We start from the raw sequence: 23,248 nt of genomic DNA, 5'->3' as shown, positions 1-23,248 counted from the left end.
AATGACTATGTCAAATAAGAATTTAGCATGTATCGCATCTGTGCTGGGGAGATAATATATGCATATTATCATCACTTCAACATCACTCAATAGGATCTGACTGTATATTGTCTGAACTGTGAGAAATGGCACCATATGTATTCTTGTATTCATCACCCTCTTTTATAAGGTTGTTAAACAATATGGAGTTCACTAGGTTTTATAAAGCTTGACTCTTCGAGAGATCTCCCCTTTATGTTTTGTCCTGGTGACACCCTATCTGAAAGCGGGACAAGGGAGAAAAAAATTCTCCACAATAGGGACATTACTCAAGTTTTGGCTTGGGGTTTAAAAAACTGCAGCTGGTTTTCGAGGCTGTGGTCAGGAAGGAAAGACATACAACATATGGTAGCAATTCCCCCAAGGTGCGACAATTTTGGATAAGAGAGTTTACAACCTCATTTTTACTCTCACCCAAATCAACCCAATTAAATCTTCTAAGCATGCCCTGTTGGGTTATAAAGTTGACGAACTCTCGAAAAACCAGAGGAGACTCCTCATTTTCATATTTGTATCTGCTAGAATCACCATAGCTAGAAATTGGAGGTCCGCTGCTATCCCATTTGACCAATTTAAAAACACAAGCTTTCCTGGCTCATGGTCAACGAAAAGCTTTCGGCAGTCTTGAAAGACAAAATAAAGTTTTTCGAAAAAGTCTGGGGTCCATGGATGTTACTTGACTGGTGACCCACGGGCAGCTCTGGTCTGATGGGCCTTTGGGTGGCATAGACCTGAGCTTGGGGTCGTTCCCTTAACCCCCTCTTTTCTTCTTTGTAGAAATATGTGCTAAAAAGATATTGCACCATGCACCAAGAATGTAGTAGGGTGGGGAACACCCTCTCTTTCAAGTACATGGAGCAACTCTTGGGCTCCACGGCTCCATATTGGCAACTATGCGACTACTAGGATGTTACTAGGGCTGCAACTAATGATTATTTTCATAATCGATTAGTTGGCCGATTATTGTTTCGATTAATCGGTTAATAACCTTAAAAAAAGTGGGTCAAATTGACGTTCATTTTCAACCACAGTGATGGGAAAATTCGGAAATAGAAAACTGCTTGGTCAAAGGAATTTTCAGACAGACAATGTATGTGGTTTTCATTCAGAAATGACATTCATTTTAAAAACAGAACATTAAAAACAAGTGAAAATTTCAAACAAAATTCTTTCATTCAGCAAATGAACAAAGATTTTCCGTCCGAATATTCTCATCTGAAAATTGATCTTTGTGGCCAGCATAAGGCTCGGTACACACCTAAGCAGTTTGCTTTTGATCTGTTTCTGCAGTGCTTTTTGCTGTGAGTTTTTGATTTCTGCGCATGTGATTTTAAGGCAATTTGCATTTTAAAAATGATTAAAAAACATTTGCTGCAAAAACACATGACATTCTTTTCTGCAGCTTGCTTCTCCATTGAAGTATATTGAACCAAAGAAGCTCCGTTTCGTGTTTAAGACCCCATTCACACCTGAGCGTTTTGTAGCTTGAAGCCTGAAGCTACAAAACGCTGGAGGGGAAAAAAATGTATTATTCTCAATGGAGATGGTTCACATCTCCACTCCATGTCGCCTGAAGCCGAATGCCTGAAGCTCAAACAAGTTCCCGGACCCTTTTTTGTCGCTCGAATTGAGCAGATTTGGGCGTTTTTCTTCTTTTAACATTGGTGACCTTTTGCCCTGCACAAAATCGCGGCAAATCGCGGTAAAAAAACGCCGCAAAATCACGCAATGTTCTGCTTGAAAACACTACGCTCAGGTGTGAATGCAGCCTAAAGGTCCCTGACCCTTTCCAAATATGCAGTGGCTGATAAAAGCACAGATATGAAAGTGTCCCATGGGAAACATTTAAAGTGGAGGTCCACCCTAAAGTGGAGCTTCCGCTCATTGGAACCCTCCCCCCCTCCGGCGCCACAATTGGCACCTTTCAGGGGAGAGGGGGGTGCAGATACCTGTACAGTACACGTATCTGCACCCACTTCCGGCATAGATATCTGCAGAAAGTATGCCCCTTTCCGCAGAATCGACGCCCCTTTCCGAAGGTCCCCTGCTGTCTGCTGGGAAACACATGGATCCCAGAGACAGCGGGGACCATCCTTATTGCGCAGCACGACTCGCGCATGCGCAGTAGTAAACCGGGAAATGAAGCCGCAAGGCTCCAGTTCCTGATTCCCATACCCAAGATGGTGGCGGCAGCACCCGAGAGACGATAGAGAGATCGGCTTCGGGTGCCGACATCGCGGGCGCGCTGGGCGGGTAAGTGTCATTTTAAAAGTCAGCAGCTGCAGTATTTGTAGCTGCTGGCTTTAAAAAAACAAAACAAAAAAAGGGCGGACTCCCACTTTAATGAACTGTAGTGCGTTTCTGCAAAAAGCACCAATAAACATATAGATTATAGCTATACCAGGTCTAAGACACTTAGTAACATAATGGTGTTAAAAAGACTAAAATTAGCCCTTTATAGTAAAAAAAACAAAAAATAAAAAATAAAACAGAATATCACTACTTTAAAGGGTTCATTTTTTTTACTGTAGAACTGTGAAAGTTATATTTACAGTAGCGATTTTCTCTTTTTGCACTATAAAGAGTAAATTTTAGTTTTTTTAATCCCATTATGTTACTGGCCGATTAATCGATTATGAAAATAGTAATTGATTCATTTAATAATCAATTAGTTGACGATTAATCGATTAGTTGTTTCAGCCCTAGATGTTACAAGCTGACAGCACACTTGTAGTTTGTTAGATATCATTAATGTTTTAAAGGAGAAGTTCACCTTTGTACCAACATAGCATTAATATACTTTTTCTGTAAAAATATCAACGCTTTCCATTAAATCTACAGACACTTAATTTGTCCTCATAAATGTTTCCAAACGTATCCATTAGTTTGCCTTCGTTCCTGGACAGACTTTAGGTCATGACACAGGAAGGAGTTGACCAGCTGACCTTATTAGCACACACCCTGCATGCATTATCCAACTTCCTACCTACCAACCCATTCTGCACGTTTTTAAATGAAATGCAATAAATCAGCGATTGTACTTAATTCAATCTCCTCATAGTTGTTTGTACAATCAGATTGTATAGTGCACAGATGGCAAACCTTGGCAACCCAGATGTTTTGGAACTACATTTCCCATGTGCCAAAGACAAACATTTGGCGTTCATGCCACCTCAAGCGTTGCTTCCGGTCCACAGGTTAATCCCGCCACGCCCTACATAACGTGATCTAAAGTGTAGGGCATGGCCGGAGTAACCTGTTGACCGGAAGCGGCGCGTGAGGTGGCGTGAACGCCGAATGTTTGTCTTTGGCGCATTTGCTGCTTCTTTCATGCAAGCAGGTATTTTTAATCTTAATAAACTCCTTTTTAATGGTAATACACTATGGAAGGCTTATTTACATTACAAGTGGAACAGAACATCGTATATGTGGGGAGGAATTCTCCGATATAGAAAGGCACACACTGTTGATCCTGGAAGCTGGAAGGGGAATTTGTAATTTCTATTGGATCATGTTCCAAGGCATATGACTTATGCCTATGAGGTAAGAGTTATGTGAGCACAGTGGTATGGCGTCAGCAGTTTCACCTATTGGAATGATTATCAAGTTATTTTCATTGATGCTCCGTCTTCATTACTTTGAGCAATTTGACTACTTTTATCTATGAACTTCACTGCACATAATTTTGTCACTATTGTTTGGAGGAGCATCGTATGTAATTTATTTCACATTATTGCATTAATTCATCATTTTTGTTGATTCACTTTATACATGGTGGTTTGTAGGATATGCGCAAGATGACTGTAAATTTTAACTCTATTTGTGTAGTTGTGAACACCATTAGGTTTTGCTGCATTTCCACTTTCGTTTTATAATTTTATTTACTAGTAGTAGCACAGAGGATCATTACACACATTTAATGTAAACGTATTCATTTTGTCAGTATATGAGCACTTTGCATCACCTCAATATCTATGTTATTGTTTCTATATCCTTTGTGAAAACGTTAATAAAAACATTGACAAAAAAAACTGCAGTTTGATTGAACCAGACTGTGAAATAATGAATAACCTTTTAAAAAGGACTTGCTACCTTTGCCAGCACTCTGCCAAGTTGAATATCGCATGGTGAGAGCCTTCTACAGCCACTTGTATGCCTTAGCAGGGTTCTCTGGACACATGGGGCAGAATGAAGGAAGAAATGCTGGGTGTGTATTTTTATTTGGTAATTTAGTAGATCTTTCTTTTTAAGCTTAATTGTAAAACCAATTTTCTAGTAGTTAGGTTTAGTCACAGACCAGTATTTTCTATCTGCAGATGAAAACAAGAAGGCCTCTCCCACAGTTTATCAGTGTGGCTAAGCTGTTTCAACACACCAGTAACCATGATGGACTTTGAAACCGTGAAAGTTACAGATTTTTATAATAGAACATGATTCACAATGGGAAGAGGGCGGATAAACATACCTTTCTTTACAGCTGGCACACTAGCCAACTCCAACGATTTTCAGTGCAAAGTTGTAGTCTGACTTTAAGCAGACATTTATACATGCCAAGGTATATATCAAGTTAAGATCACTGGCAACTGTGTAAAGCTGGCCATAGATGGTTTGAGGAACCAGCCGAGATTCGAACCATGTATGGGCAGGCTGAATGTACCGAAGTCGATCGATTAACTTGGGTACAACCAGCCTGCAGGATTTTACATGCGATTATTACTAGCGACTGTTATAGCCACTAGAAATAATCACTGTGTTCTCTGGCAGGGACAGCTGCTCCCGCTTGGAAAAACAACAGCTCCGTGGTTGATGGGGGAATCAAGTAAATGTATTTCCTGCAACCGAAAGAAATTTACTCCATCTATGGCTGGACTAAGTGTGATGTCCTGACATACATGACTTCAAGACCTCTACACTGCTCTTGCATCTCCCTCTCATATAGGGGAGAGTCCCATAAAAAGCGTCTTTTGCAATATTAATCTCTAAAATAAACAAGCAGGCCCAAGGTAAAGGAAATCAAATTGAAATATACATGCAACTGAAGAACAAGGGCACCGTGATCATGCACCATGACAAAGTTGAGGTTTATACAATTAAACCACCCTATTCTTCAAAAACCTAAGAAAGAAACCTGAAAAGCACCTGCTCTCAACAAAAATTTACATTTTGTTATTCACCATAAAATCCCTCTCAGTTCATAGACACAGCTCTTCTGATTCTTCTGACAGGGTTTATAGCGCTACCTAAGGTAGAAGGTTCTTGGGAAAGGGGTCACTTACATCCCTGAAACATTGCTTTTTCCTCATTATCTTTTCACCAGAGTCTGGCTTAGCGATCTTTTTCATTACTTTATTCTACGTATTAATGCCTGTATGTATTTCTGAACAGAAGCTTTTATACATTCTAAATGTAGCTCACTGTACTTTTATGAAAGCATTTATTTTTCTGTGTGTGATTTCAACAGTGAATACCTTTGTTGTATTCTGCTTGATGTGAAATAACATACTTTGATATTTGTACCTACCGTATAATTGTATGTATATGGCCAATACAAAATTATTGCTAAAGCATTTTTGTTATGTGGTGTGCTTACTCTATATATTTAAATTATGCTAACAAACTGAAACCCTGTGGAGAGATTTAAATACCCCGAAAAATAATTTACTGTTGGTTGCTAAATGGTGTAATAGTAGTTTGAGGATTATGATCGCCAATTCAAAATCCCAATTACTCCCAAAGGGAAGCTTTTGGAGGACCGAAAGAAGCAAGTTCAGGTTCCACAGCGGCAACGTGGAACACACAGGAGGCGCCATATGAACCCCTTTGATGAAAATGCGTATCAAGAGACCCCAAAAAAAGACTGCAGGGGTAGAAACCTGTCTTTAATGGTATTCCGGGCAATGTGTTATGCAAGGTTGCATTGGAGAAAGGCCAAAACCCAAGCCAACGAGAAAGAACGTGGATGGACACGCAGAGAGGAAGACTTGCGTGAATTCAATATTGTAGGGAATCACCGAACTGGACAACCCTTTTTCTCAAAACCTGACTTTAATAGCCGTGCAAGCCAGAGACAGTAAAGGAGGGTGGCTAGACTGGACCCTGAGACAGGAGGTCCACCTAAAGAAGCAGTCACCAGGGAGCATCCATGGCCAGCACTACCACATTGGCATGCCACAGACGAGGCTAGTTTGGGGCTACCTGAAGGACTGGAATCCCTGCAGCATCTATCCTGCACAAAAGGCGAGGGGGCAGCTAGGACTAAGGATGAGCTCAGGCATGTTCGCAGCTCAATGTGCCCGCGTCCACCAGGAAGCCAAAGCTCTGCACCGCTAATCACAGGCAGCGAGACATTTGCTGATCCGCGGGTGCACAGATCAGGAAATGTCTCACTACCTGTCATGAGCGATGCGGAGTGTCAGCTATCCTGGGTGGCGCGGGCACGTGGAGTTGCAAACAAGCATGAGCTCATCCTTAGCTAGGACTGTCCATAGGAAGCGCTGTGTTCTGTCTCTGCCTAGCGTTCTACTTCTGTAAGTGGCGCTATAAACCCAATGGTCAAGAATCAGAAGAGCTGTGTCCATCAATGAATGCAAGTTAAAAATTATTTTGGATATATCAAACTAAAGCTGCCCAGGATATTTGTAAAGCAAAAGGGTATTCACTGGTTTTCTTGCATACCATAAACATCAAAATTCAAACCATTTGAATTGAAAAGGTCTCTTTAAAGTGGAAGTCCATGCTAAACTAAAATCCCTGCATATATAGCCACCAACATTCTAACACATACCTATCTAGCCCTGTAATGAAAAAGTTAGTATAGAAAAGTCCCCCCCCGTGGGATTTTTCCGCAGCGAAATTACAATCATTAAACATTATAGAAATGTTTTTATATTGAAAAAAGTAGCAACAAGACAAACGCAAACGTTTAAAATATGAGCTCTGGCCAGAGATATGTACTACCATTCAATTCTACTATGATATAACCAAACAGTACACGTTTAGTTAAATATCTGGTATGCAAATATGCCCAACACGTTTCGACATGTGTGGTCAAAGTCTTCCCCAGAGGATTCATTTGCTGTCAAAAAATATACAAGCATTGTTTATGTGCATCAACAATATAAAATTTCTAAAAACAATATCTCCCGTGTTTACAAGGAGAAATTGTAGCGTGGCATAGTTATCAATGAAGAGTGTAAATGGTCTCCTGACCAGGGCTCCTTTAAAAGACAATCAATGATCCTGTGCGTTCGTGTCACACATACTCCAAGGGAGAAGTTCACTCCCATGTGACTAACAAGGAGTCACGCTAAATGTTTATGTCTTGTTGCTACTTTTTCAATAAAAAACATTTCCAAAATTAAATTTTAATGATTGTAATTTCGCTGCCGAAAACCCCCCACTGGGGGGAGACGTTTCCATATTGTGACCCATTTGGGGCGCAAGCAATTGTATCATTCACATTCATGTGTCCTTCCCATGCAAAGAAAAAGTTAGTAAAAATAACTTTTCTGCAGGCGTTCCTATCCGATCTCCAGTGATAGAAGCTCTGATCCCACGCTGAGCTGTCAGCCGTCCCATTCATTTTACAGCCGTTGTCGGACGTGTACTCAGCAGAGCTTCCATTGCTGGAGATCGGGTCGAATTGCCTGCAGAAAAGGTATGTATACGGATTTTTCCTTTACAGGGCTAGATAGATTAGTGTTATAATGTTGCTGGCTATGCAGGGATTTTAGTTTCAGCATGGACTTCCACTTTAAGACAACTGCAAGAGGAAACGCGTACCTAAGTTCAACTGCCTTGTAGATAATGTAACCTTCCTTCATACTTGAAGGAAAGATTTGCTACATATTAGCGAAGTTCCACAAAACTTACAGACATGGACCAGATGCCAGTAAAATGGTATTGCCAGGAAGCGGTACCCCCCCTATTATATAAGTCCATGGATATTTAAAGGGTAACTCCACTTTGGTGGGATGGGGATTGCAAAGAAAGAAAAAATAATATGACATACAATTGTGACACAAGTCATATTGTAATTGAATGTTATTAAAAATTACAGTTTTTTTTAATCTGCTGCCACAAATTTTCTGAAAATGCAATGTAATATGGCTACCTGGAGGTGTTCTGTACACAGAATGTCCACCAGAAATATAATTACCTGCTTGTGTGATTGGCTGATTTTCCCAGAAGTCTGCACTAAAATGCAAGATTTTAGGCACCCCTACAACAAAAATGTATTTGCGAGGTACTCCCAATAAGAAATCAGGTCTAAAAGGGATGCAGACCCAGCAGCTTTCCTCAGAGTGATGCAGGTGCAGCAGATTGATAATTATGAAACCACTCCCATTAGATTCACTTTCCCACATGGACACAAACAGGGATTTCTTCAGAACAAAAAGCTATGAATATGCAACAGTTTGTTAAAATCCTTGTAATGTACACAGATCACCCAGAGGGGAATGTTTTCCTTCCCAACAAAAATGGAGTTACTCTTTAAATAAGCCTATGACTACACTTTCAATTACATATCTTTAACATCATATTGATTTCAATATGTAGCAAATGAGATGACTGCGAACAAGAGGGTAAAGCTCTCAGTAGAAGATAAAATCAATTGTACCTGTAACCCCGAGGATAGTTGCTTAAAAATGGAACAACTATTTTTGTCTTATCTGCTACGGTTTAGACGTACAAATGGATTACACCAACTTCCTACTTTCTGCATGGTCTGCCTACCACACAAACAGTTTAAGTGTTGAAATAAAGAAAAACTGCTAAGAAAACTAGTGAGCCAATCACATGAGAAGGAAATGTTGGCAGCGACTTACGTGTACAGTTACAGAGTGCCCTTATTGTTGTCATGCTTAGAAGCCAATTTCAGAAAATAATTGGTTGCAGACAAACTGAAAGGTAATTGTATTACCTTACAAAGTTGCTTGTGTAGCAATCAAAGAAGCATAACACATTTTTAACAAGTAGAACAGAGCTTAAAAATAAATGATTTTCATACTGGACTATAAAAATTTATTTTTTTAAATATATATATATATATATATATATATATATATATATATATATATATATATATATATATATATATATATATATATATATATATATATATATTTTTATAGCGCTGTAGCTATAATTAGCTGCACTAATTCACTATAGTGGCCCTTTAATTGATGTTAAGCCCATGCACAGTAGTAATATTCTCAGATGACATTTTGGGAATCACAGTATTGGTATAGTACAAAAATGATAACCAAGCAAAGCAGAACATGTGACTGTATAATCACCAACCTTGTGCTTCCTCTTTCCACTGGTAGATGTTTTATCAGCCTGTTTCTGGGTTTCTTTTGGATGTTTTTCAGGGGCAGTCTTTTCAACCTTAGGTGGTTCTGGTTCCTTAACAGGTCTCCCGGGTATTCGAGATAATAGGCTCAAGTCAATCTTTACAATAAGTGGGTATCTGTCTTCAGGTTCACTCAGAGGTGAAAGAAGCTCCTTCTCTTCCATAGGAGAGAACAATCGCTGTCGAAAAAAGCTATCATCCTCCTCAGTGGAGGGTTTGGCTGGAGGAGTCCTATTGCTCTCTGAATATTTGGGGGTTTGGGATGAAGGAGGAAGGCTTTCAATTTCATCTGAATCAGAGGATGAGGTATCAGTTTCAATAAATTCCTTAGACTTCTGAGACGGTTTAGAGGTCTTGTACTTTTTCCTCTCAGTTGCCTGCCGGGGAGAGGACTTGGGCTCTTTTTTTATATTGGGTTTTCGTAAACCCTTTGTGGCTGCCTTGTGTCTATTAGCAGGCAAATTGGTGGTGGTTTCTGCAGTGGTGACACTTTCCACTTTAAGTTCCCTTCTAGGTGCCTCAACTGCTGGTTTGTTTGGTTGTTTCTTTCCAAAACTTCTTCGCTGAGTTGCACTCTCGCTATTAGCTGGAGACTTCTGTCTTCCTCTGCTCCCTTCAGAACCCTTTTGTGCAGCCTTAGTTTCTCTGATTGGTGTAGAAGCATTGGACTCCTTTGGTCCACTTGGTTCTGTATAGCCAGTTCCAGTACCCTGCTCTTGAACCTCCTTTTTGTAACCTTGCGATGAAGGAATATTGCTTTCTACTGAAGATGCTGGAGACACTTTGTGTGGGTTCACTTTATTCAGCCAATTATCCAACTGCCACTTATTTGAAGGTGGATGTTCAGGCTTTAAAGAGAAGACAAAAAAAAGTTAAACAACATTCAGCAATGTAACAACACAGAGTCACCATCTTCCCAGATGGCACAGCAAACTAGCAATCAGTAAAAATGTATTCAAATACCTTCCAGGAAAGATGCAAAAAAAAGAATCTCTCAGTAAAACAACCTGATTTGAATGAATTCCTGACAGAAAGTGTAGTGTTAAAGGCTACGGTCAGCTAACAAAAAAAAAAAAAAAAAATGTAAATGAACATTCTTTGCAGGTAAGAAAGATTAATTTTTTATTTTTTATTTTTTAGTGGAGCCTCCAGATTATTGCATCATCTTTCCTGTACAGTCATCCTTTAGCTTTGTAACTGGAAATCTGTACAGGGTTACTGAGACAAAGATAAAGGAAGACTGAATGAACTATGAGCGTTTTGAGTAGTGTGCTCACAGCCCATTCAAACTACAAGCACGTCTGTTGTAATGGTACTTTTCATGGTGTTTTTTTCCATTCACAGGAATCATTGAACAGAGTGCACAGCAACGATATTTTCAAAAAGTGACAGCTGCTGTCACAGAGAGGGGAGCGCTCGCAGCTTGAATTGGGTGAATAAGAGCACGTTACAACCTAAATATGGGTGTAACATTTAAGAGACAAAACATAGTAAATAAAGAGCAACTTTAAAGCTGTAAAAATGTAGAAAAGAGGGGCATTGTAAAGCTAATGTGTAAATTTGATTTCTATATAATATTCTCATTCAAGTGAAATCGGCATGTTAAAATGTATTTAAAGTACCCTCCGTCATGTGCCATTGCCTAGTCCCCGTGATCAACAATTTCCTTCCCACAGAACATTAACAATATCATATAAGTCTATAAAGTCTTAAAACATAATTTCTTTCCTTTATCAAGCCTGTAATATACAGAGCTAAGCGATTGTGGAAGATGTATGAATTAAGTGCAAAAAAAAAAAAGGAACAAAAGAAAAAGGGCTAAAACTGCCACCTTTCCACCTCAATCCCCCATGTTTTCCCTTACTGCCTAAACGTTTACAGTATTAAACATAAAAGCATATTTTATTGCACTCTAAGAACTTGGGCATGGGATAATGGTAAACTGGCAGAAAGAAACATATTCAAATATTCATACCAGCTGTGTTTTAAAATACACTTAATGATTATTCTTTTTAATAAAAACATAACTGGATTAAAAGATTACTGTTCTGCTACATATATATTTAACCTAGATTTTATCACAATGGAATATTCTTTTTTTTAAGTGCATTTATAATTTAGTTTTGGAATGAGTGATTTGAACCCGACTGACACCACTAGACAGGAATTGAAGGAAACTCCCAAAAGCAGCACAAAAAGACACGCTTTTTTGATGTAGGGTAAAGCTGAAACATCCATCAGCGTTTCGTAGTTGTCCATTTACCTGTGTTTTATACTTATTTGGCAGCAAAGTGGTGTAGTGGTTAGCACTTCACCCAGCAGTAAAAAGGGTCACTGGCTCAAATCCCGACCACGACCCCTTCTGCCTGAAGTTTGCATGTTCTCCCTGTGCAGGTTTCCTCAAGGTACTCCAGTTTCCTCCCACACTCTAAAGACATGCTGGTGGGTTAATTCGATTCTGTCTAAATTGGCCCTAATATGTATGAATTTGTGTTAGGGACCATAGATTGAGGGTAGGGACTGATGTGATGTGAATGTATAATGTAATGTAACACTGCCTAAATTAACGGCGCTATAAAAGCACCTGAAATAAATTAAAAAATTTAATAAGTCTACATACAATAATGTCTCCACTCAAAACCAACGTTGCTCACAATGATAGAAGTCAAGGAAAGGGAGGAATTTAAAAACATTTTTGGATCATGGCTCCTAAACTTTTGACATAGGTTCAGCGCTTAAAAACTCAAATCTGCTCTCTTGAATGCAACGTTCACCTTTAGAAATAAATAATTGCACACTTTTTTGCAGGTAGTAATTATATATATATATATATATATATAATTTTTTTTTTCTGCAATATGCAGAATCAGCAGATCATAGGTGCAATGTTAGGCTGCTGCAGAATCACAGTATAGCTGTCTGCCTGTACCTCCCATATGGGCAGGCAGTTACTGGAGAGCCGAAAAATCAATGCACTACGAGAGAGCTCAGGCAGTTCATTGAGAACTACAAGTTGTCTGCTGTGGTTGCAGACGGTAGTTGCAGTTCATTAATTTACAGATCGCTAGACAACCACGTTTACTAAGCGAGGTAAGCCAGATAATGCATAGATAGCACAGTACCTCCTAATTGCCGACAAGGACATGAGGAGATCCCTCTGAGGCTACTACAGAACTCAAGAGTAAGTCAACATGATGAAAGAAAAAGGGTAGCAGAAAAGAAACCCACAAGGGTAAAGAGGAATGGGCAGCTAGGCCACAGTCAGACAGTTGACATCTATTTTTTATTTTATTTTTTTAACTAAACATCCTCTCTAATACATTTAGAGGACTGCAGAAGAAAATGTGGGTCCTGTCTACCTCATAACCATAGCTGTGGTTCGTAGAAAGTTTCTGATCCCCACAGATCCAACAAAGCACTGACAACCACGGAGTGGGGACCAAGAAAATCAGCCAAAGATAAGAGTATATTCCTGAAAGATAAAGGCTAGAGAAGGTGGACTTTCCCCCCCCAAGAGACTGCTGATCAGTCCTGGGAGACCCAATGCTGCAGTAAAGAGGTTTCAAGACCCCCTCAGGGTGCTTCTACTCTGTATAGAGAATTGCCTTAAATATCAGATTAAAGAGCAGGGTGGATTTGATTTTAATCAAGTTGATTTAAATTACTAGTAAAAATGTGATTTAAATCATAGTTTTTAAAGAGCAACTCATCTCTGTCCCGCAGCAGCTCCTCGTCTGACCCCCTGTTGACTTGTCAACAGTCCCATTCACTTTAATGGGATGGCTGGTCATGCGGCAGTGACCCAACAAGGGGAGGGAAGTTGTAGCAGGTGAGTGGATACCCGCTAACAGGCACTGCTATGATGGATCCGATATGACAGGCGCTCTTTTAAATCTAAGGACTCATTCTTGCTGGTAGTTAGAATCTTTAATATTTGCAAACAAACTTAAGGTTTCCTATTTAGAATAAGCTGCCAGGTTAATAAAAAGCGATATCAGAACAGATTCAGTTATACAGTTTGTAATAGAGGTAGACCGATATGAGTTTTTCTCTGGCCGATAGGGATGCACCGAATGGGTTTTTTGGTGCCGAAACCGATACCGAAAATGAAAAATACACTAGGCCGAAAACCAAAACCGATACCGAAACAGCACCGATACCGAAAATGACTGTTTCTAAAAAATATTTTTATACAGGAGATGGTCAGAGTCTGGGGACATGGTACAGGAGATGGTCAGAGACTGGGGACATGGTACAGGGGATGGTCAGAGACTGGGGACATGGTACAGGGGATGGTCAGAGACTGGGGACATGGTACAGGGGATGGTCAGAGACTGGGGACATGGTACAGGGGATGGTCAGAGACTGGGGACATGGTACAGGAGATGGTCAGAGACTGGGGACATGGTACAGGAGATGGTCAGAGACTGGGGACATGGTACAGGAGATGGTCAGAGACTGGGGACATGGTACAGGAGATGGTCAGAGACTGGGGACATGGTACAGGAGATGGTCAGAGACTGGGGACATGGTACAGGAGATGGTCAGAGACTGGGGACATGGTACAGGAGATGGTCAGAGACTGGGGACATGGTACAGGAGATGGTCAGAGACTGGGGACATGGTACAGGAGATGGTCAGAGACTGGGGACATGGTACAGGAGATGGTCAGAGACTGGGGACATGGTACAGGAGATGGTCAGAGACTGGGGACATGGTACAGGAGATGGTCAGAGACTGGGGACATGGTACAGGAGATGGTCAGAGACTGGGGACATGGTACAGGGGATGGTCAGAGACTGGGGACATGGTACAGGGGATGGTCAGAGACTGGGGACAGGGAACAGGAGATGGTCAGAGACTGCGGACGTGGTACAGGAGATGGTCAGAGACTGCGGACGTGGTACAGGAGATGGTCAGAGACTGCGGACGTGGTACAGGAGATGGTCAGAGACTGCGGACGTGGTACAGGAGATGGTCAGAGACTGCGGACGTGGTACAGGAGATGGTCAGAGACTGCGGACGTGGTACAGGAGATGGTCAGAGACTGCGGACGTGGTACAGGAGATGGTCAGAGACTGCGGACGTGGTACAGGAGATGGTCAGAGACTGCGGACGTGGTACAGGAGATGGTCAGAGACTGCGGACGTGGTACAGGAGATGGTCAGAGACTGCGGACGTGGTACAGGAGATGGTCAGAGACTGCGGACGTGGTACAGGAGATGGTCAGAGACTGCGGACGTGGTACAGGAGATGGTCAGAGACTGCGGACGTGGTACAGGAGATGGTCAGAGACTGCGGACGTGGTACAGGAGATGGTCAGAGACTGCGGACGTGGTACAGGAGATGGTCAGAGACTGCGGACGTGGTACAGGAGATGGTCAGAGACTGCGGACGTGGTACAGGAGATGGTCAGAGACTGCGGACGTGGTACAGGAGATGGTCAGAGACTGCGGACGTGGTACAGGAGATGGTCAGAGACTGCGGACGTGGTACAGGAGATGGTCAGAGACTGCGGACGTGGTACAGGAGATGGTCAGAGACTGCGGACGTGGTACAGGAGATGGTCAGAGACTGCGGACGTGGTACAGGAGATGGTCAGAGACTGCGGACGTGGTACAGGAGATGGTCAGAGACTAGGGACGTGGTACAGGAGATGGTCAGAGACTAGGGACGTGGTACAGGGGATGGTCAGAGACTAGGGACGTGGTACAGGGGATGGTCAGAGACTAGGGACGTGGTACAGGGGATGGTCAGAGACTGGGGACATGGTACAGGGGATGGTCAGAGACTGGGGACATGGTACAGGGGATGGTCAGAGACTGGGGACATGGTACAGGAGATGGTCAGAGACTGGGGACATGGTACAGGAGATGGTCAGAGACTGGGGACATGGTACAGGAGATGGTCAGAGACTGGGGACATGGTACAGGAGATGGTCAGAGACTGGGGACATGGTACAGGGGATGGTCAGAGACTGGGGACATGGTACAGGGGATGGTCAGAGACTGGGGACATGGTACAGGGGATGGTCAGAGACTGGGGACATGGTACAGGGGATGGTCAGAGACTGGGGACATGGTACAGGGGATGGTCAGAGACTGGGGACATGGTACAGGAGATGGTCAGAGACTGGGGACATGGTACAGGAGATGGTCAGAGACTGTGGACAGGGAACAGGAGATGGTCAGAGACTGGGGACGTGGTACAGGAGATGGTCAGAGACTAGGGACGTGGTACAGGGGATGGTCAGAGACTAGGGACGTGGTACAGGGGATGGTCAGAGACTAGGGACGTGGTACAGGGGATGGTCAGAGACTGGGGACATGGTACAGGGGATGGTCAGAGACTGGGGACATGGTACAGGAGATGGTCAGAGACTGGGGACATGGTACAGGGGATGGTCAGAGACTGGGGACATGGTACAGGAGATGGTCAGAGACTGGGGACATGGTACAGGAGATGGTCAGAGACTGGGGACATGGTACAGGAGATGGTCAGAGACTGGGGACATGGTACAGGGGATGGTCAGAGACTGGGGACATGGTACAGGGGATGGTCAGAGACTGGGGACATGGTACAGGGGATGGTCAGAGACTGGGGACATGGTACAGGGGATGGTCAGAGACTGGGGACATGGTACAGGAGATGGTCAGAGACTGGGGACATGGTACAGGAGATGGTCAGAGACTGTGGACAGGGAACAGGAGATGGTCAGAGACTGTGGACAGGGAACAGGAGATGGTCAGAGACTGGGGACGTGGTACAGGAGATGGTCAGAGACAGGGGACGCGGTACAGGAGATGGTCAGAGACAGGGGACGCGGTACAGGAGATGGTCAGAGACAGGGGACGCGGTACAGGAGATGGTCAGAGACAGGGGACGCGGTACAGGAGATGGTCAGAGACAGGGGACGCGGTACAGGAGATGGTCAGAGACAGGGGACGTGGTACAGGAGATGGTCAGAGACAGGGGACGTGGTACAGGAGATGGTCAGAGACAGGGGACGTGGTACAGGAGATGGTCAGAAATTGCACACATGATACACGACACATGATACAATTGATACGTTGCAGCCAGCCAGTGTGTCCCCTCACATAGCAGCCAGCCAGTGTGTCCCCTCACATAGCAGCCAGCCAGTGTGTCCCCTCACATAGCAGCCAGCCAGTGTGTCCCCTCACATAGCAGCCAGCCAGTGTGTCCCCTCACATAGCAGCCAGCCAGTGTGTCCCCTCACATAGCAGCCAGCCAGTGTGTCCCCTCTAATAGCAGCCAGCCAGTGTGTCCCCTCTAATAGCAGCCAGCCAGTGTGTCCCCTCTAATAGCAGCCAGCCAGTGTGTCCCCTCTAATAGCAGCCAGTGTCCCCTCATAGCAGCTAACCTGTGAAGAGAAGAGGAGGAGAGTCGCCTCCGTCGCCTGTTTGATCACAGCAGGGGAACATCACAGCTTTCAGTTCAATAGCTGTGTGTTCCCGGCCGCGCGCCGTCACGTAAGCCCCTCCCCCTCGTCAGGGCACTTTGATAGACAGATCATCCGTCCAATCCTACGGGTGATCTGTCTATCAAAGTGCCCTGACAAGGGGGAGGGGCTGTACGTGATGGCGCATGGCCGGGAACACACAGCTATTGAACTGAAAGCTGTGATGTTCCCGCGCTGTGATCAAACAGGCGGCGGAGACGGCTCTCCCGCACTATATAGATATAGCTTTTCATGATGGGCGCACCAGGGGCGGGGGGCGGAGCCCCGCCCCCTACCCTGGCCCCGCCCCGTTTTCGGCTCCATTATCGGCCGTTTTTCTCTTTCGGCAAATTGCCGAAAAGGGCATTTTCGGCCGATATGTTTCGGCGGCCGAAATTTCGGTGCATCCCTACTGGCCGATACCGATATTTAGAAATCATGGCGGCCGATGGCCGATATATGATGCCGATTTTTTTGGGCCGATATGTTAGGCCGATTTTTTTTAATCCCCCTTCATCTCATAAAATCTAACACACCTTTCCCGCTGGGGTGTTTTTAAGGCGCTTTTGGGCTAAAAATAGCACCTGTAAAGTGCCTGCAAAATGGCTCCCCTGCAGTCTGTGTGAAAGACAGAGTGCTTTCACACGGAGGCGATGCGCTGACAGGAGGTTAAAAAAAAAATCCTGCAAGCAGCACATTTGGAGTGATGTATACCGCTCCTCCACCACTCCTGCCCATTGATATGAATGGGCACCACTGCTGAAGCGCATGCAATGCGATTTAGCAGCGGTGCTACACGGGTGCATTTAACCTCTTCCTCGGCCGTTAGCTGGGTTATATGTGCCCCACTAGCAGCCGAATAGCACCACTAAAATGATGGTAAAGCGCCCCTAAAACTAGCAGCGTTTTACCATCAACGCCTGCCCGCTCCCAGTGTGAAAGCAGCCTTCATAAGTGATGCAGAAATTTTCTTACATTTAAACATTTATTAAACAAAACAAAACTCCAGTTTACTTGTATGTAGGATTTAGATTAACAAAAAAAAAAAACCTATATATTAAACAAAAACAGGTAGTCAAAACTTTTGGATGAAAAAAATGGGCTAACTTTACGGTTTTAGTGTTTTTTTTTTTTTTAAGTCATTAGTGTATTTTTCCCAAAAAAATTGCATTTGAAAGACCGCTGCGCAAATATCGCAACAACCGCCATTTTATTCCCTAGGATCTCTCTCTCTCTCTCTATATATATATATATATATATATATATATATATATATATATATATATATATATATATATATATATATATATATATATATACATACATACATTTTGTTGGGGGGTCCAAGTGATTTTCTAGCAGAAAATACAGGATTTGTACTTGTAAGCAACAACTGTCAGAAAAGATTTAGTCTTTAAATGGTTAAACTGGGAACTCTACACACTGAGTTGAGTTCATTCAAGTGTAAACATTGTATCTTTTTGCTATTTTCTTGGCAGACTGCCCAGAGAGGAGGAAAGTCGCTTCTGTGAAGACTCAGGCAACTTGCATTGGCTTCTATTACAGAAGTCATTTGCAAGTCGTGCTGTAGTTCTAAATCGGCCTTTTTATCAGTACAATCGGCGGATGCCAATTAAAAAACAGCAAATATCGGCCGATATATCGGTCGACCTCTAGTTTGTAGTGTACAGAGATTTGCAAAACAATGGGATAGAGGAATATTCCTGAACTTTGACAACAGATGGAATTTAACGTGCATCCTCACAGGGTGACACTTTGGATACGCTAGTGCCATAGTCCCAGAATAAGTTGGAAAGAGCTAAGAATTTACAAAGATGGACTTTGTAGGGACACAATGTAAAATATAGAATTTTTTTTATTTGGATAGAGTAAAAAGGGAATGTACAAAACATAAAAAACACAGACTAAAAATGACACGGATAATATCACCTCAGACTCAAATAACACATCCAATTAATACATCTAATCCACTGGGATAGTGACAATGTCATAGTATAACCAGTTACTGTGAAATTGTGTAAATTAATCAATGCAGTGCATGTTATTTCGACTTGCAGAGCTTGGATTCATTAAAAGTTTACCAAAAATTTCAATATTGCAGAATATACAGCCGCATGCTACGTAACCAAGCTGTTTCATGCTGAACAAAATTATTAATGTATCTTAAAAAGAAAAAAATTATCTCTAGATAGATTTTCCTGCAAGAGCATTTTATTAAAATAAATTTGATAACTAAAAAAAAAACGTATATTAATCCAAATTTAAAATAAAAAAATCGGATTTACATAAAAAAAAAAAAAAAAAAAAAAGATTTTTATCCACCTTGTTAAATAGAACAAACTGCATCAAAAAGATCCAACACAACCCGTTGTAAATCTGGGGTGATGACTGGCAACTTTGGTGTCTCAAAAAAGACCTACTTTAGAAATATACTGCTGAGATGGTAAATCTATGTCACAGGCAACAGGGTCCGATATGAGCCAACTCCTCTGAAGGGGTCAGAAAAACTCTGCAAGGCATGACACTGGATTACCTTGAGATCCGTTGCAATTAATGTGTGCAAAGCATGGAGTCCACATGCATAACAACATTTTGAGTGGGTGTTGAGGTGCCCTAGGACAGAGTCAAGAGTTTTAGCCCCACCCAATGGCACTGAGGCAATTCCCAATAAAAACGGCTCAATGATAATGGGAGTACCATGTTCCAGATAACGGCTGATAGTTGTCCCCAGGAGCACTGTGGAAGTATGGGCTGGGTGCAGCCGAAGCAGCTGGACCACTCCCCTGTGTATCTCTGGGCAGACATGTTACAGCCGCATAGCTGTAATAAAACTAGGCTCAAAGTGTATAAAGCAAGGCCTCAATTAATCTAAAACCCAAGACAGCTGGTAATGATGAGACAGGCAAGTTGGAGGTGACCAGGTCACTCTAGGCAGGCAGTGGTAACAGACAGACAAGCAACCAAAGTTAAACTAGGTTGTTTGCAAGCCTTTTGTCAGGAAAGAGCAAAAAGCTCACCTAACACTCCAGTGCATGACACCAGCAGTTGGTCCCCCAGCCTTAATCCTTACCAATGGTAAGGGTTACCTGAAATGGCACTGAACGGTGCGATCAGTTCTGTAAGCTCCCAGTGCTTTAGCCGACCTGTCTTATTCACTTAATCTTCAAAGACCGAGTCACCCCTAATGCTGTGCTACAGCTCTATACCCGGGAAGGGCTTTGTGGCTTTAACCAGTACACTCAAGGTCTGGAAATGGCAACAATGTATAGCCCAGTGCCTGAAGGTCACAGTGTAGGCTAGCCCAGACTGTGAGCTAGACTTTTTTACTTCTTTTGTGCACCCAGACTTTTTACTTCTTTGGTGCTAGGAAACTAGCACCAAAGTAGTATAAAAAAACAAAACAAAAAAAACCTGGGGCACGATGGATATAGGTGGGGCTATACTGGGTGCGGTCTTTTGAAGACTCTCAACACAACCGCTCGGTAAATTTATGATACTTTGTCTAACAAAAAACACAAAGAATGCCCTCGACAGTCACAGTGAAAGAATCAGGGACCAAGGCAAACAGTACATGAAAGACTACGGTGCATCAGCCACATCTGCACATTTTGGGGAGGTGTATGTACAACCAAAATGTGGCCTGAATGCCCAGGTACTTTCATAGATATACTCAAAATAACACTCAAACTTGATAGTTTGTAGCTATATACTGAATATTTACATTCAACAGCAAAATGATTAAACAGAAGTTAATCCACAGGCATAAAATTGATAACATGGATGGTTGTAACTACAATGGAATGAAAGAAAAGTAACTGAGATTAGATGTAAACGATTCATACAGTTACCTCAGGTGATGCACTACGTGACGGTTCATTAGCCTCGCTGTCACTAGAGCTGCTCTCACTCTCAGAATCAGAGCCTGAGCTGCTCTCTGACCCACTGTGGCTACTGGAATCGTCCCTTGAATTGTCAGCTCCTTCACTGTTATGTTGGGATGGATCCGAGTTGCTAGAGATGCACACAAATGAAAATACACAGATCTTGATGGGCAGGTTGTATTTAAGATTACATAATAAAGTAAGCATTTTTTCAGATCCTAAATTCCACAATATCTATATGAAATAAAGAAACCGAACCTTCAAAGCATTTTGTGTAATCCACGATAATTACAGTAAAATAATCTCCCTCATTGGAGAAGCTTATTGCTAAACACCATTGCTAACTTCTGCATGGGACACACCTGTTAGTGAAATATGACCTCTACAGATGAACCACATTGCTAAATCATGTCATAATTAACAAAAGGTGCTTGGACTGGAAAGTGTAGTTTTCTTTTTTATCCAAGCTAGGTGAACGCTCTCAGGCATGCAGTACACAGAAAGATTAAGCTCTATATCTACTCCTCTTAATCTAGGAGATAAACCATACAGGTTGACATGAATTTATTTCCATGAGCATTATTTTTCTTATTCAATAAATACACACATACAGGTGGTATAAGCATTACATGTAAAATTACAATAATGATAAACCAACTAAATCTCCATTACAAAGAAATGCAAAGAGGTCAGTCAATTAACAGCATTTGTTAGCTATAGGTGTCATTTGCACAAATCATAAATGTGTTTTCAAAGCAACAAGGCAACTAACAGATATCTATAGCGTTGGCTCAATCTTACAACAAAATGTTAAAGTGGCTCTAAAGTCAAGACATGTTTTACCTTAAATTATTTCCTGCATCAATTTAAAACCCAGTCCCAGTAGTTGTCTCCCCCCACATATACAGTGGGGACGGAAAGTATTCAGACCCCCTTACATTTTTAACTCTGTAATATTGCAGCCATTTGCTAAAATCATTTACGTTCATTTTTTTTACTCATTAATGTACACACAGCACCCCATATAGACAGTAGAACACAGAATTGTTGACATTTTTGCAGATTAAAAAAGAAAAACTGAAATATCACATGGTCCTAAGTATTCAGACCCTTTGCTGTGACACTCATAGCTCAGGAGCTGTCCATTTCTTCTGATCCTCTTTGAGATGGTTCTACACCTTCATTTGAGTCCAGTTGTGTTTGATTATACTGATTGGACTTGATTAGGAAAGCCACACACCTGTCTATAGAAGACCTTACAGCTCACAGTGCATGTCAGAGCAAATGAGAATCATGAGGTCAAAGGAACTGCCTGAAGAGCTCAGAGACAGAATTGTGGCAAGGCACAGATCTGGCCAAGGTTACAAAAAAAATTATGCTGCACTTAAGGGTCCTTTCACATGGGGCAGATCAGTGCCGATCAGCCCCGTGGATATTCGCTTGCTCAGCGGGGATCGCCTGGAGCGATCTCCGCTGAGCAGGAAGATGACAGGTCCGTCTCTGCACACTGCGCAGGGATGGACCTGTCAGAGCGCCGCTCTCCCCTATGGGAGATCGTGTGATGACGGACCACAGTGTACATCCTCACCCAATCCGATGACGGATGGAAAAATAGCTTTTTCCTCCGTCACACTTTTTCGGATCGGAGCGGGTCGGATGTCAGCGGACTTGTGACCGCCGACATCCGACGGCATCCGTTCAGGTCCGCCTGAAAAACCAACAGGCGGACCTGAACGGATCATCGTCCGTGTGAAAGGGGCCTAAGGTTCTGAAGAGCGCAGTGGCCTCCATAATCCTTAAATGGATGTTTGGGACGACCAGAACCCTTCCTAGAGCTGGCCATACAGCCAAACTGAGCTATCGGGGAGGGGGGGGGGGGGGGAAGAGCCTTGGTGAGAGAGGTAAAGAACTTTTTGGCTTTAATTCTAAGCGGTTTGTGTGGAGAAAACCAGGCACTGCTCATTACCTGTCCAATACAGTCCCAACAGTGATGCATGGTGGTGGCAGCATCATGCTGTTGGGGTGTTTTTCAGCTGCAGGGACAGGACGACTGGTTGCAATCGAGAGAAAGATGAATGCGGCCAAGTACAGGCATATCCTGGGTGAAAACCTTCTCCAGAGTGCTCAGGACTGGGCCGTAGGTTTACCTTCCAACAAAACAATGACCGTAAGCACACAGCTAAAATAACAAAGGAGTGGCTTAACAACTCTGACGGTTCTTGAATGGCCCAGTCAGAGCCCTGACTTAAACCCAATTGAGCATCTCTGGAGAGACCTAAAAATGGCTGTTCACCAACGTTTACCATCCAGATAGAACTGGAGAGGATCTGCAAGGAGGCATGGCAGAGGATTCCCAAACTTGTTGCATCTTTCCCAAAGAGACTCATGGCTGTATTAGATCAAAAAGGTGCTTCTACTAAATACTGAGGAGCAAAGGGTCTGAATACTTAGGACCATGTGATATTTCAGTTTTTATTTTATAAATAAATCTGC

At 42.7% G+C, this 23,248-nt stretch overlaps 1 protein-coding gene across 3 annotated transcripts in view; it reads right to left on the bottom strand.

Annotated features, from left to right (window-relative positions):
- Positions 1-23,248, bottom strand: part of AFF4 (ALF transcription elongation factor 4) — a 207,645-nt gene that overhangs the window by 47,392 nt on the left and 137,005 nt on the right. For all 3 annotated transcript variants that reach the window (XM_077473202.1, XM_077473203.1, XM_077473204.1), the window contains 2 exons: positions 20,723-20,885; positions 9,343-10,242 (listed from right to left, as the gene is read on the bottom strand). In XM_077473202.1, the coding sequence (XP_077329328.1) occupies positions 9,343-10,242; positions 20,723-20,885 (1,063 nt within the window). The remainder of the gene's footprint in view (positions 1-9,342; positions 10,243-20,722; positions 20,886-23,248) is intronic.

Source organism: Lithobates pipiens, unplaced genomic scaffold (assembly GCF_037356315.1).
Source record: "Lithobates pipiens isolate NorthernLeopardFrog02 unplaced genomic scaffold, aLitPip1_a1.2 Scaffold_8, whole genome shotgun sequence".
Taxonomy (NCBI): Eukaryota; Metazoa; Chordata; class Amphibia; order Anura; family Ranidae; genus Lithobates; species Lithobates pipiens.
The sequence above is the reverse complement of the archived record's forward strand: the minus strand, read 5'-3'. Positions and strand labels throughout refer to the sequence as shown.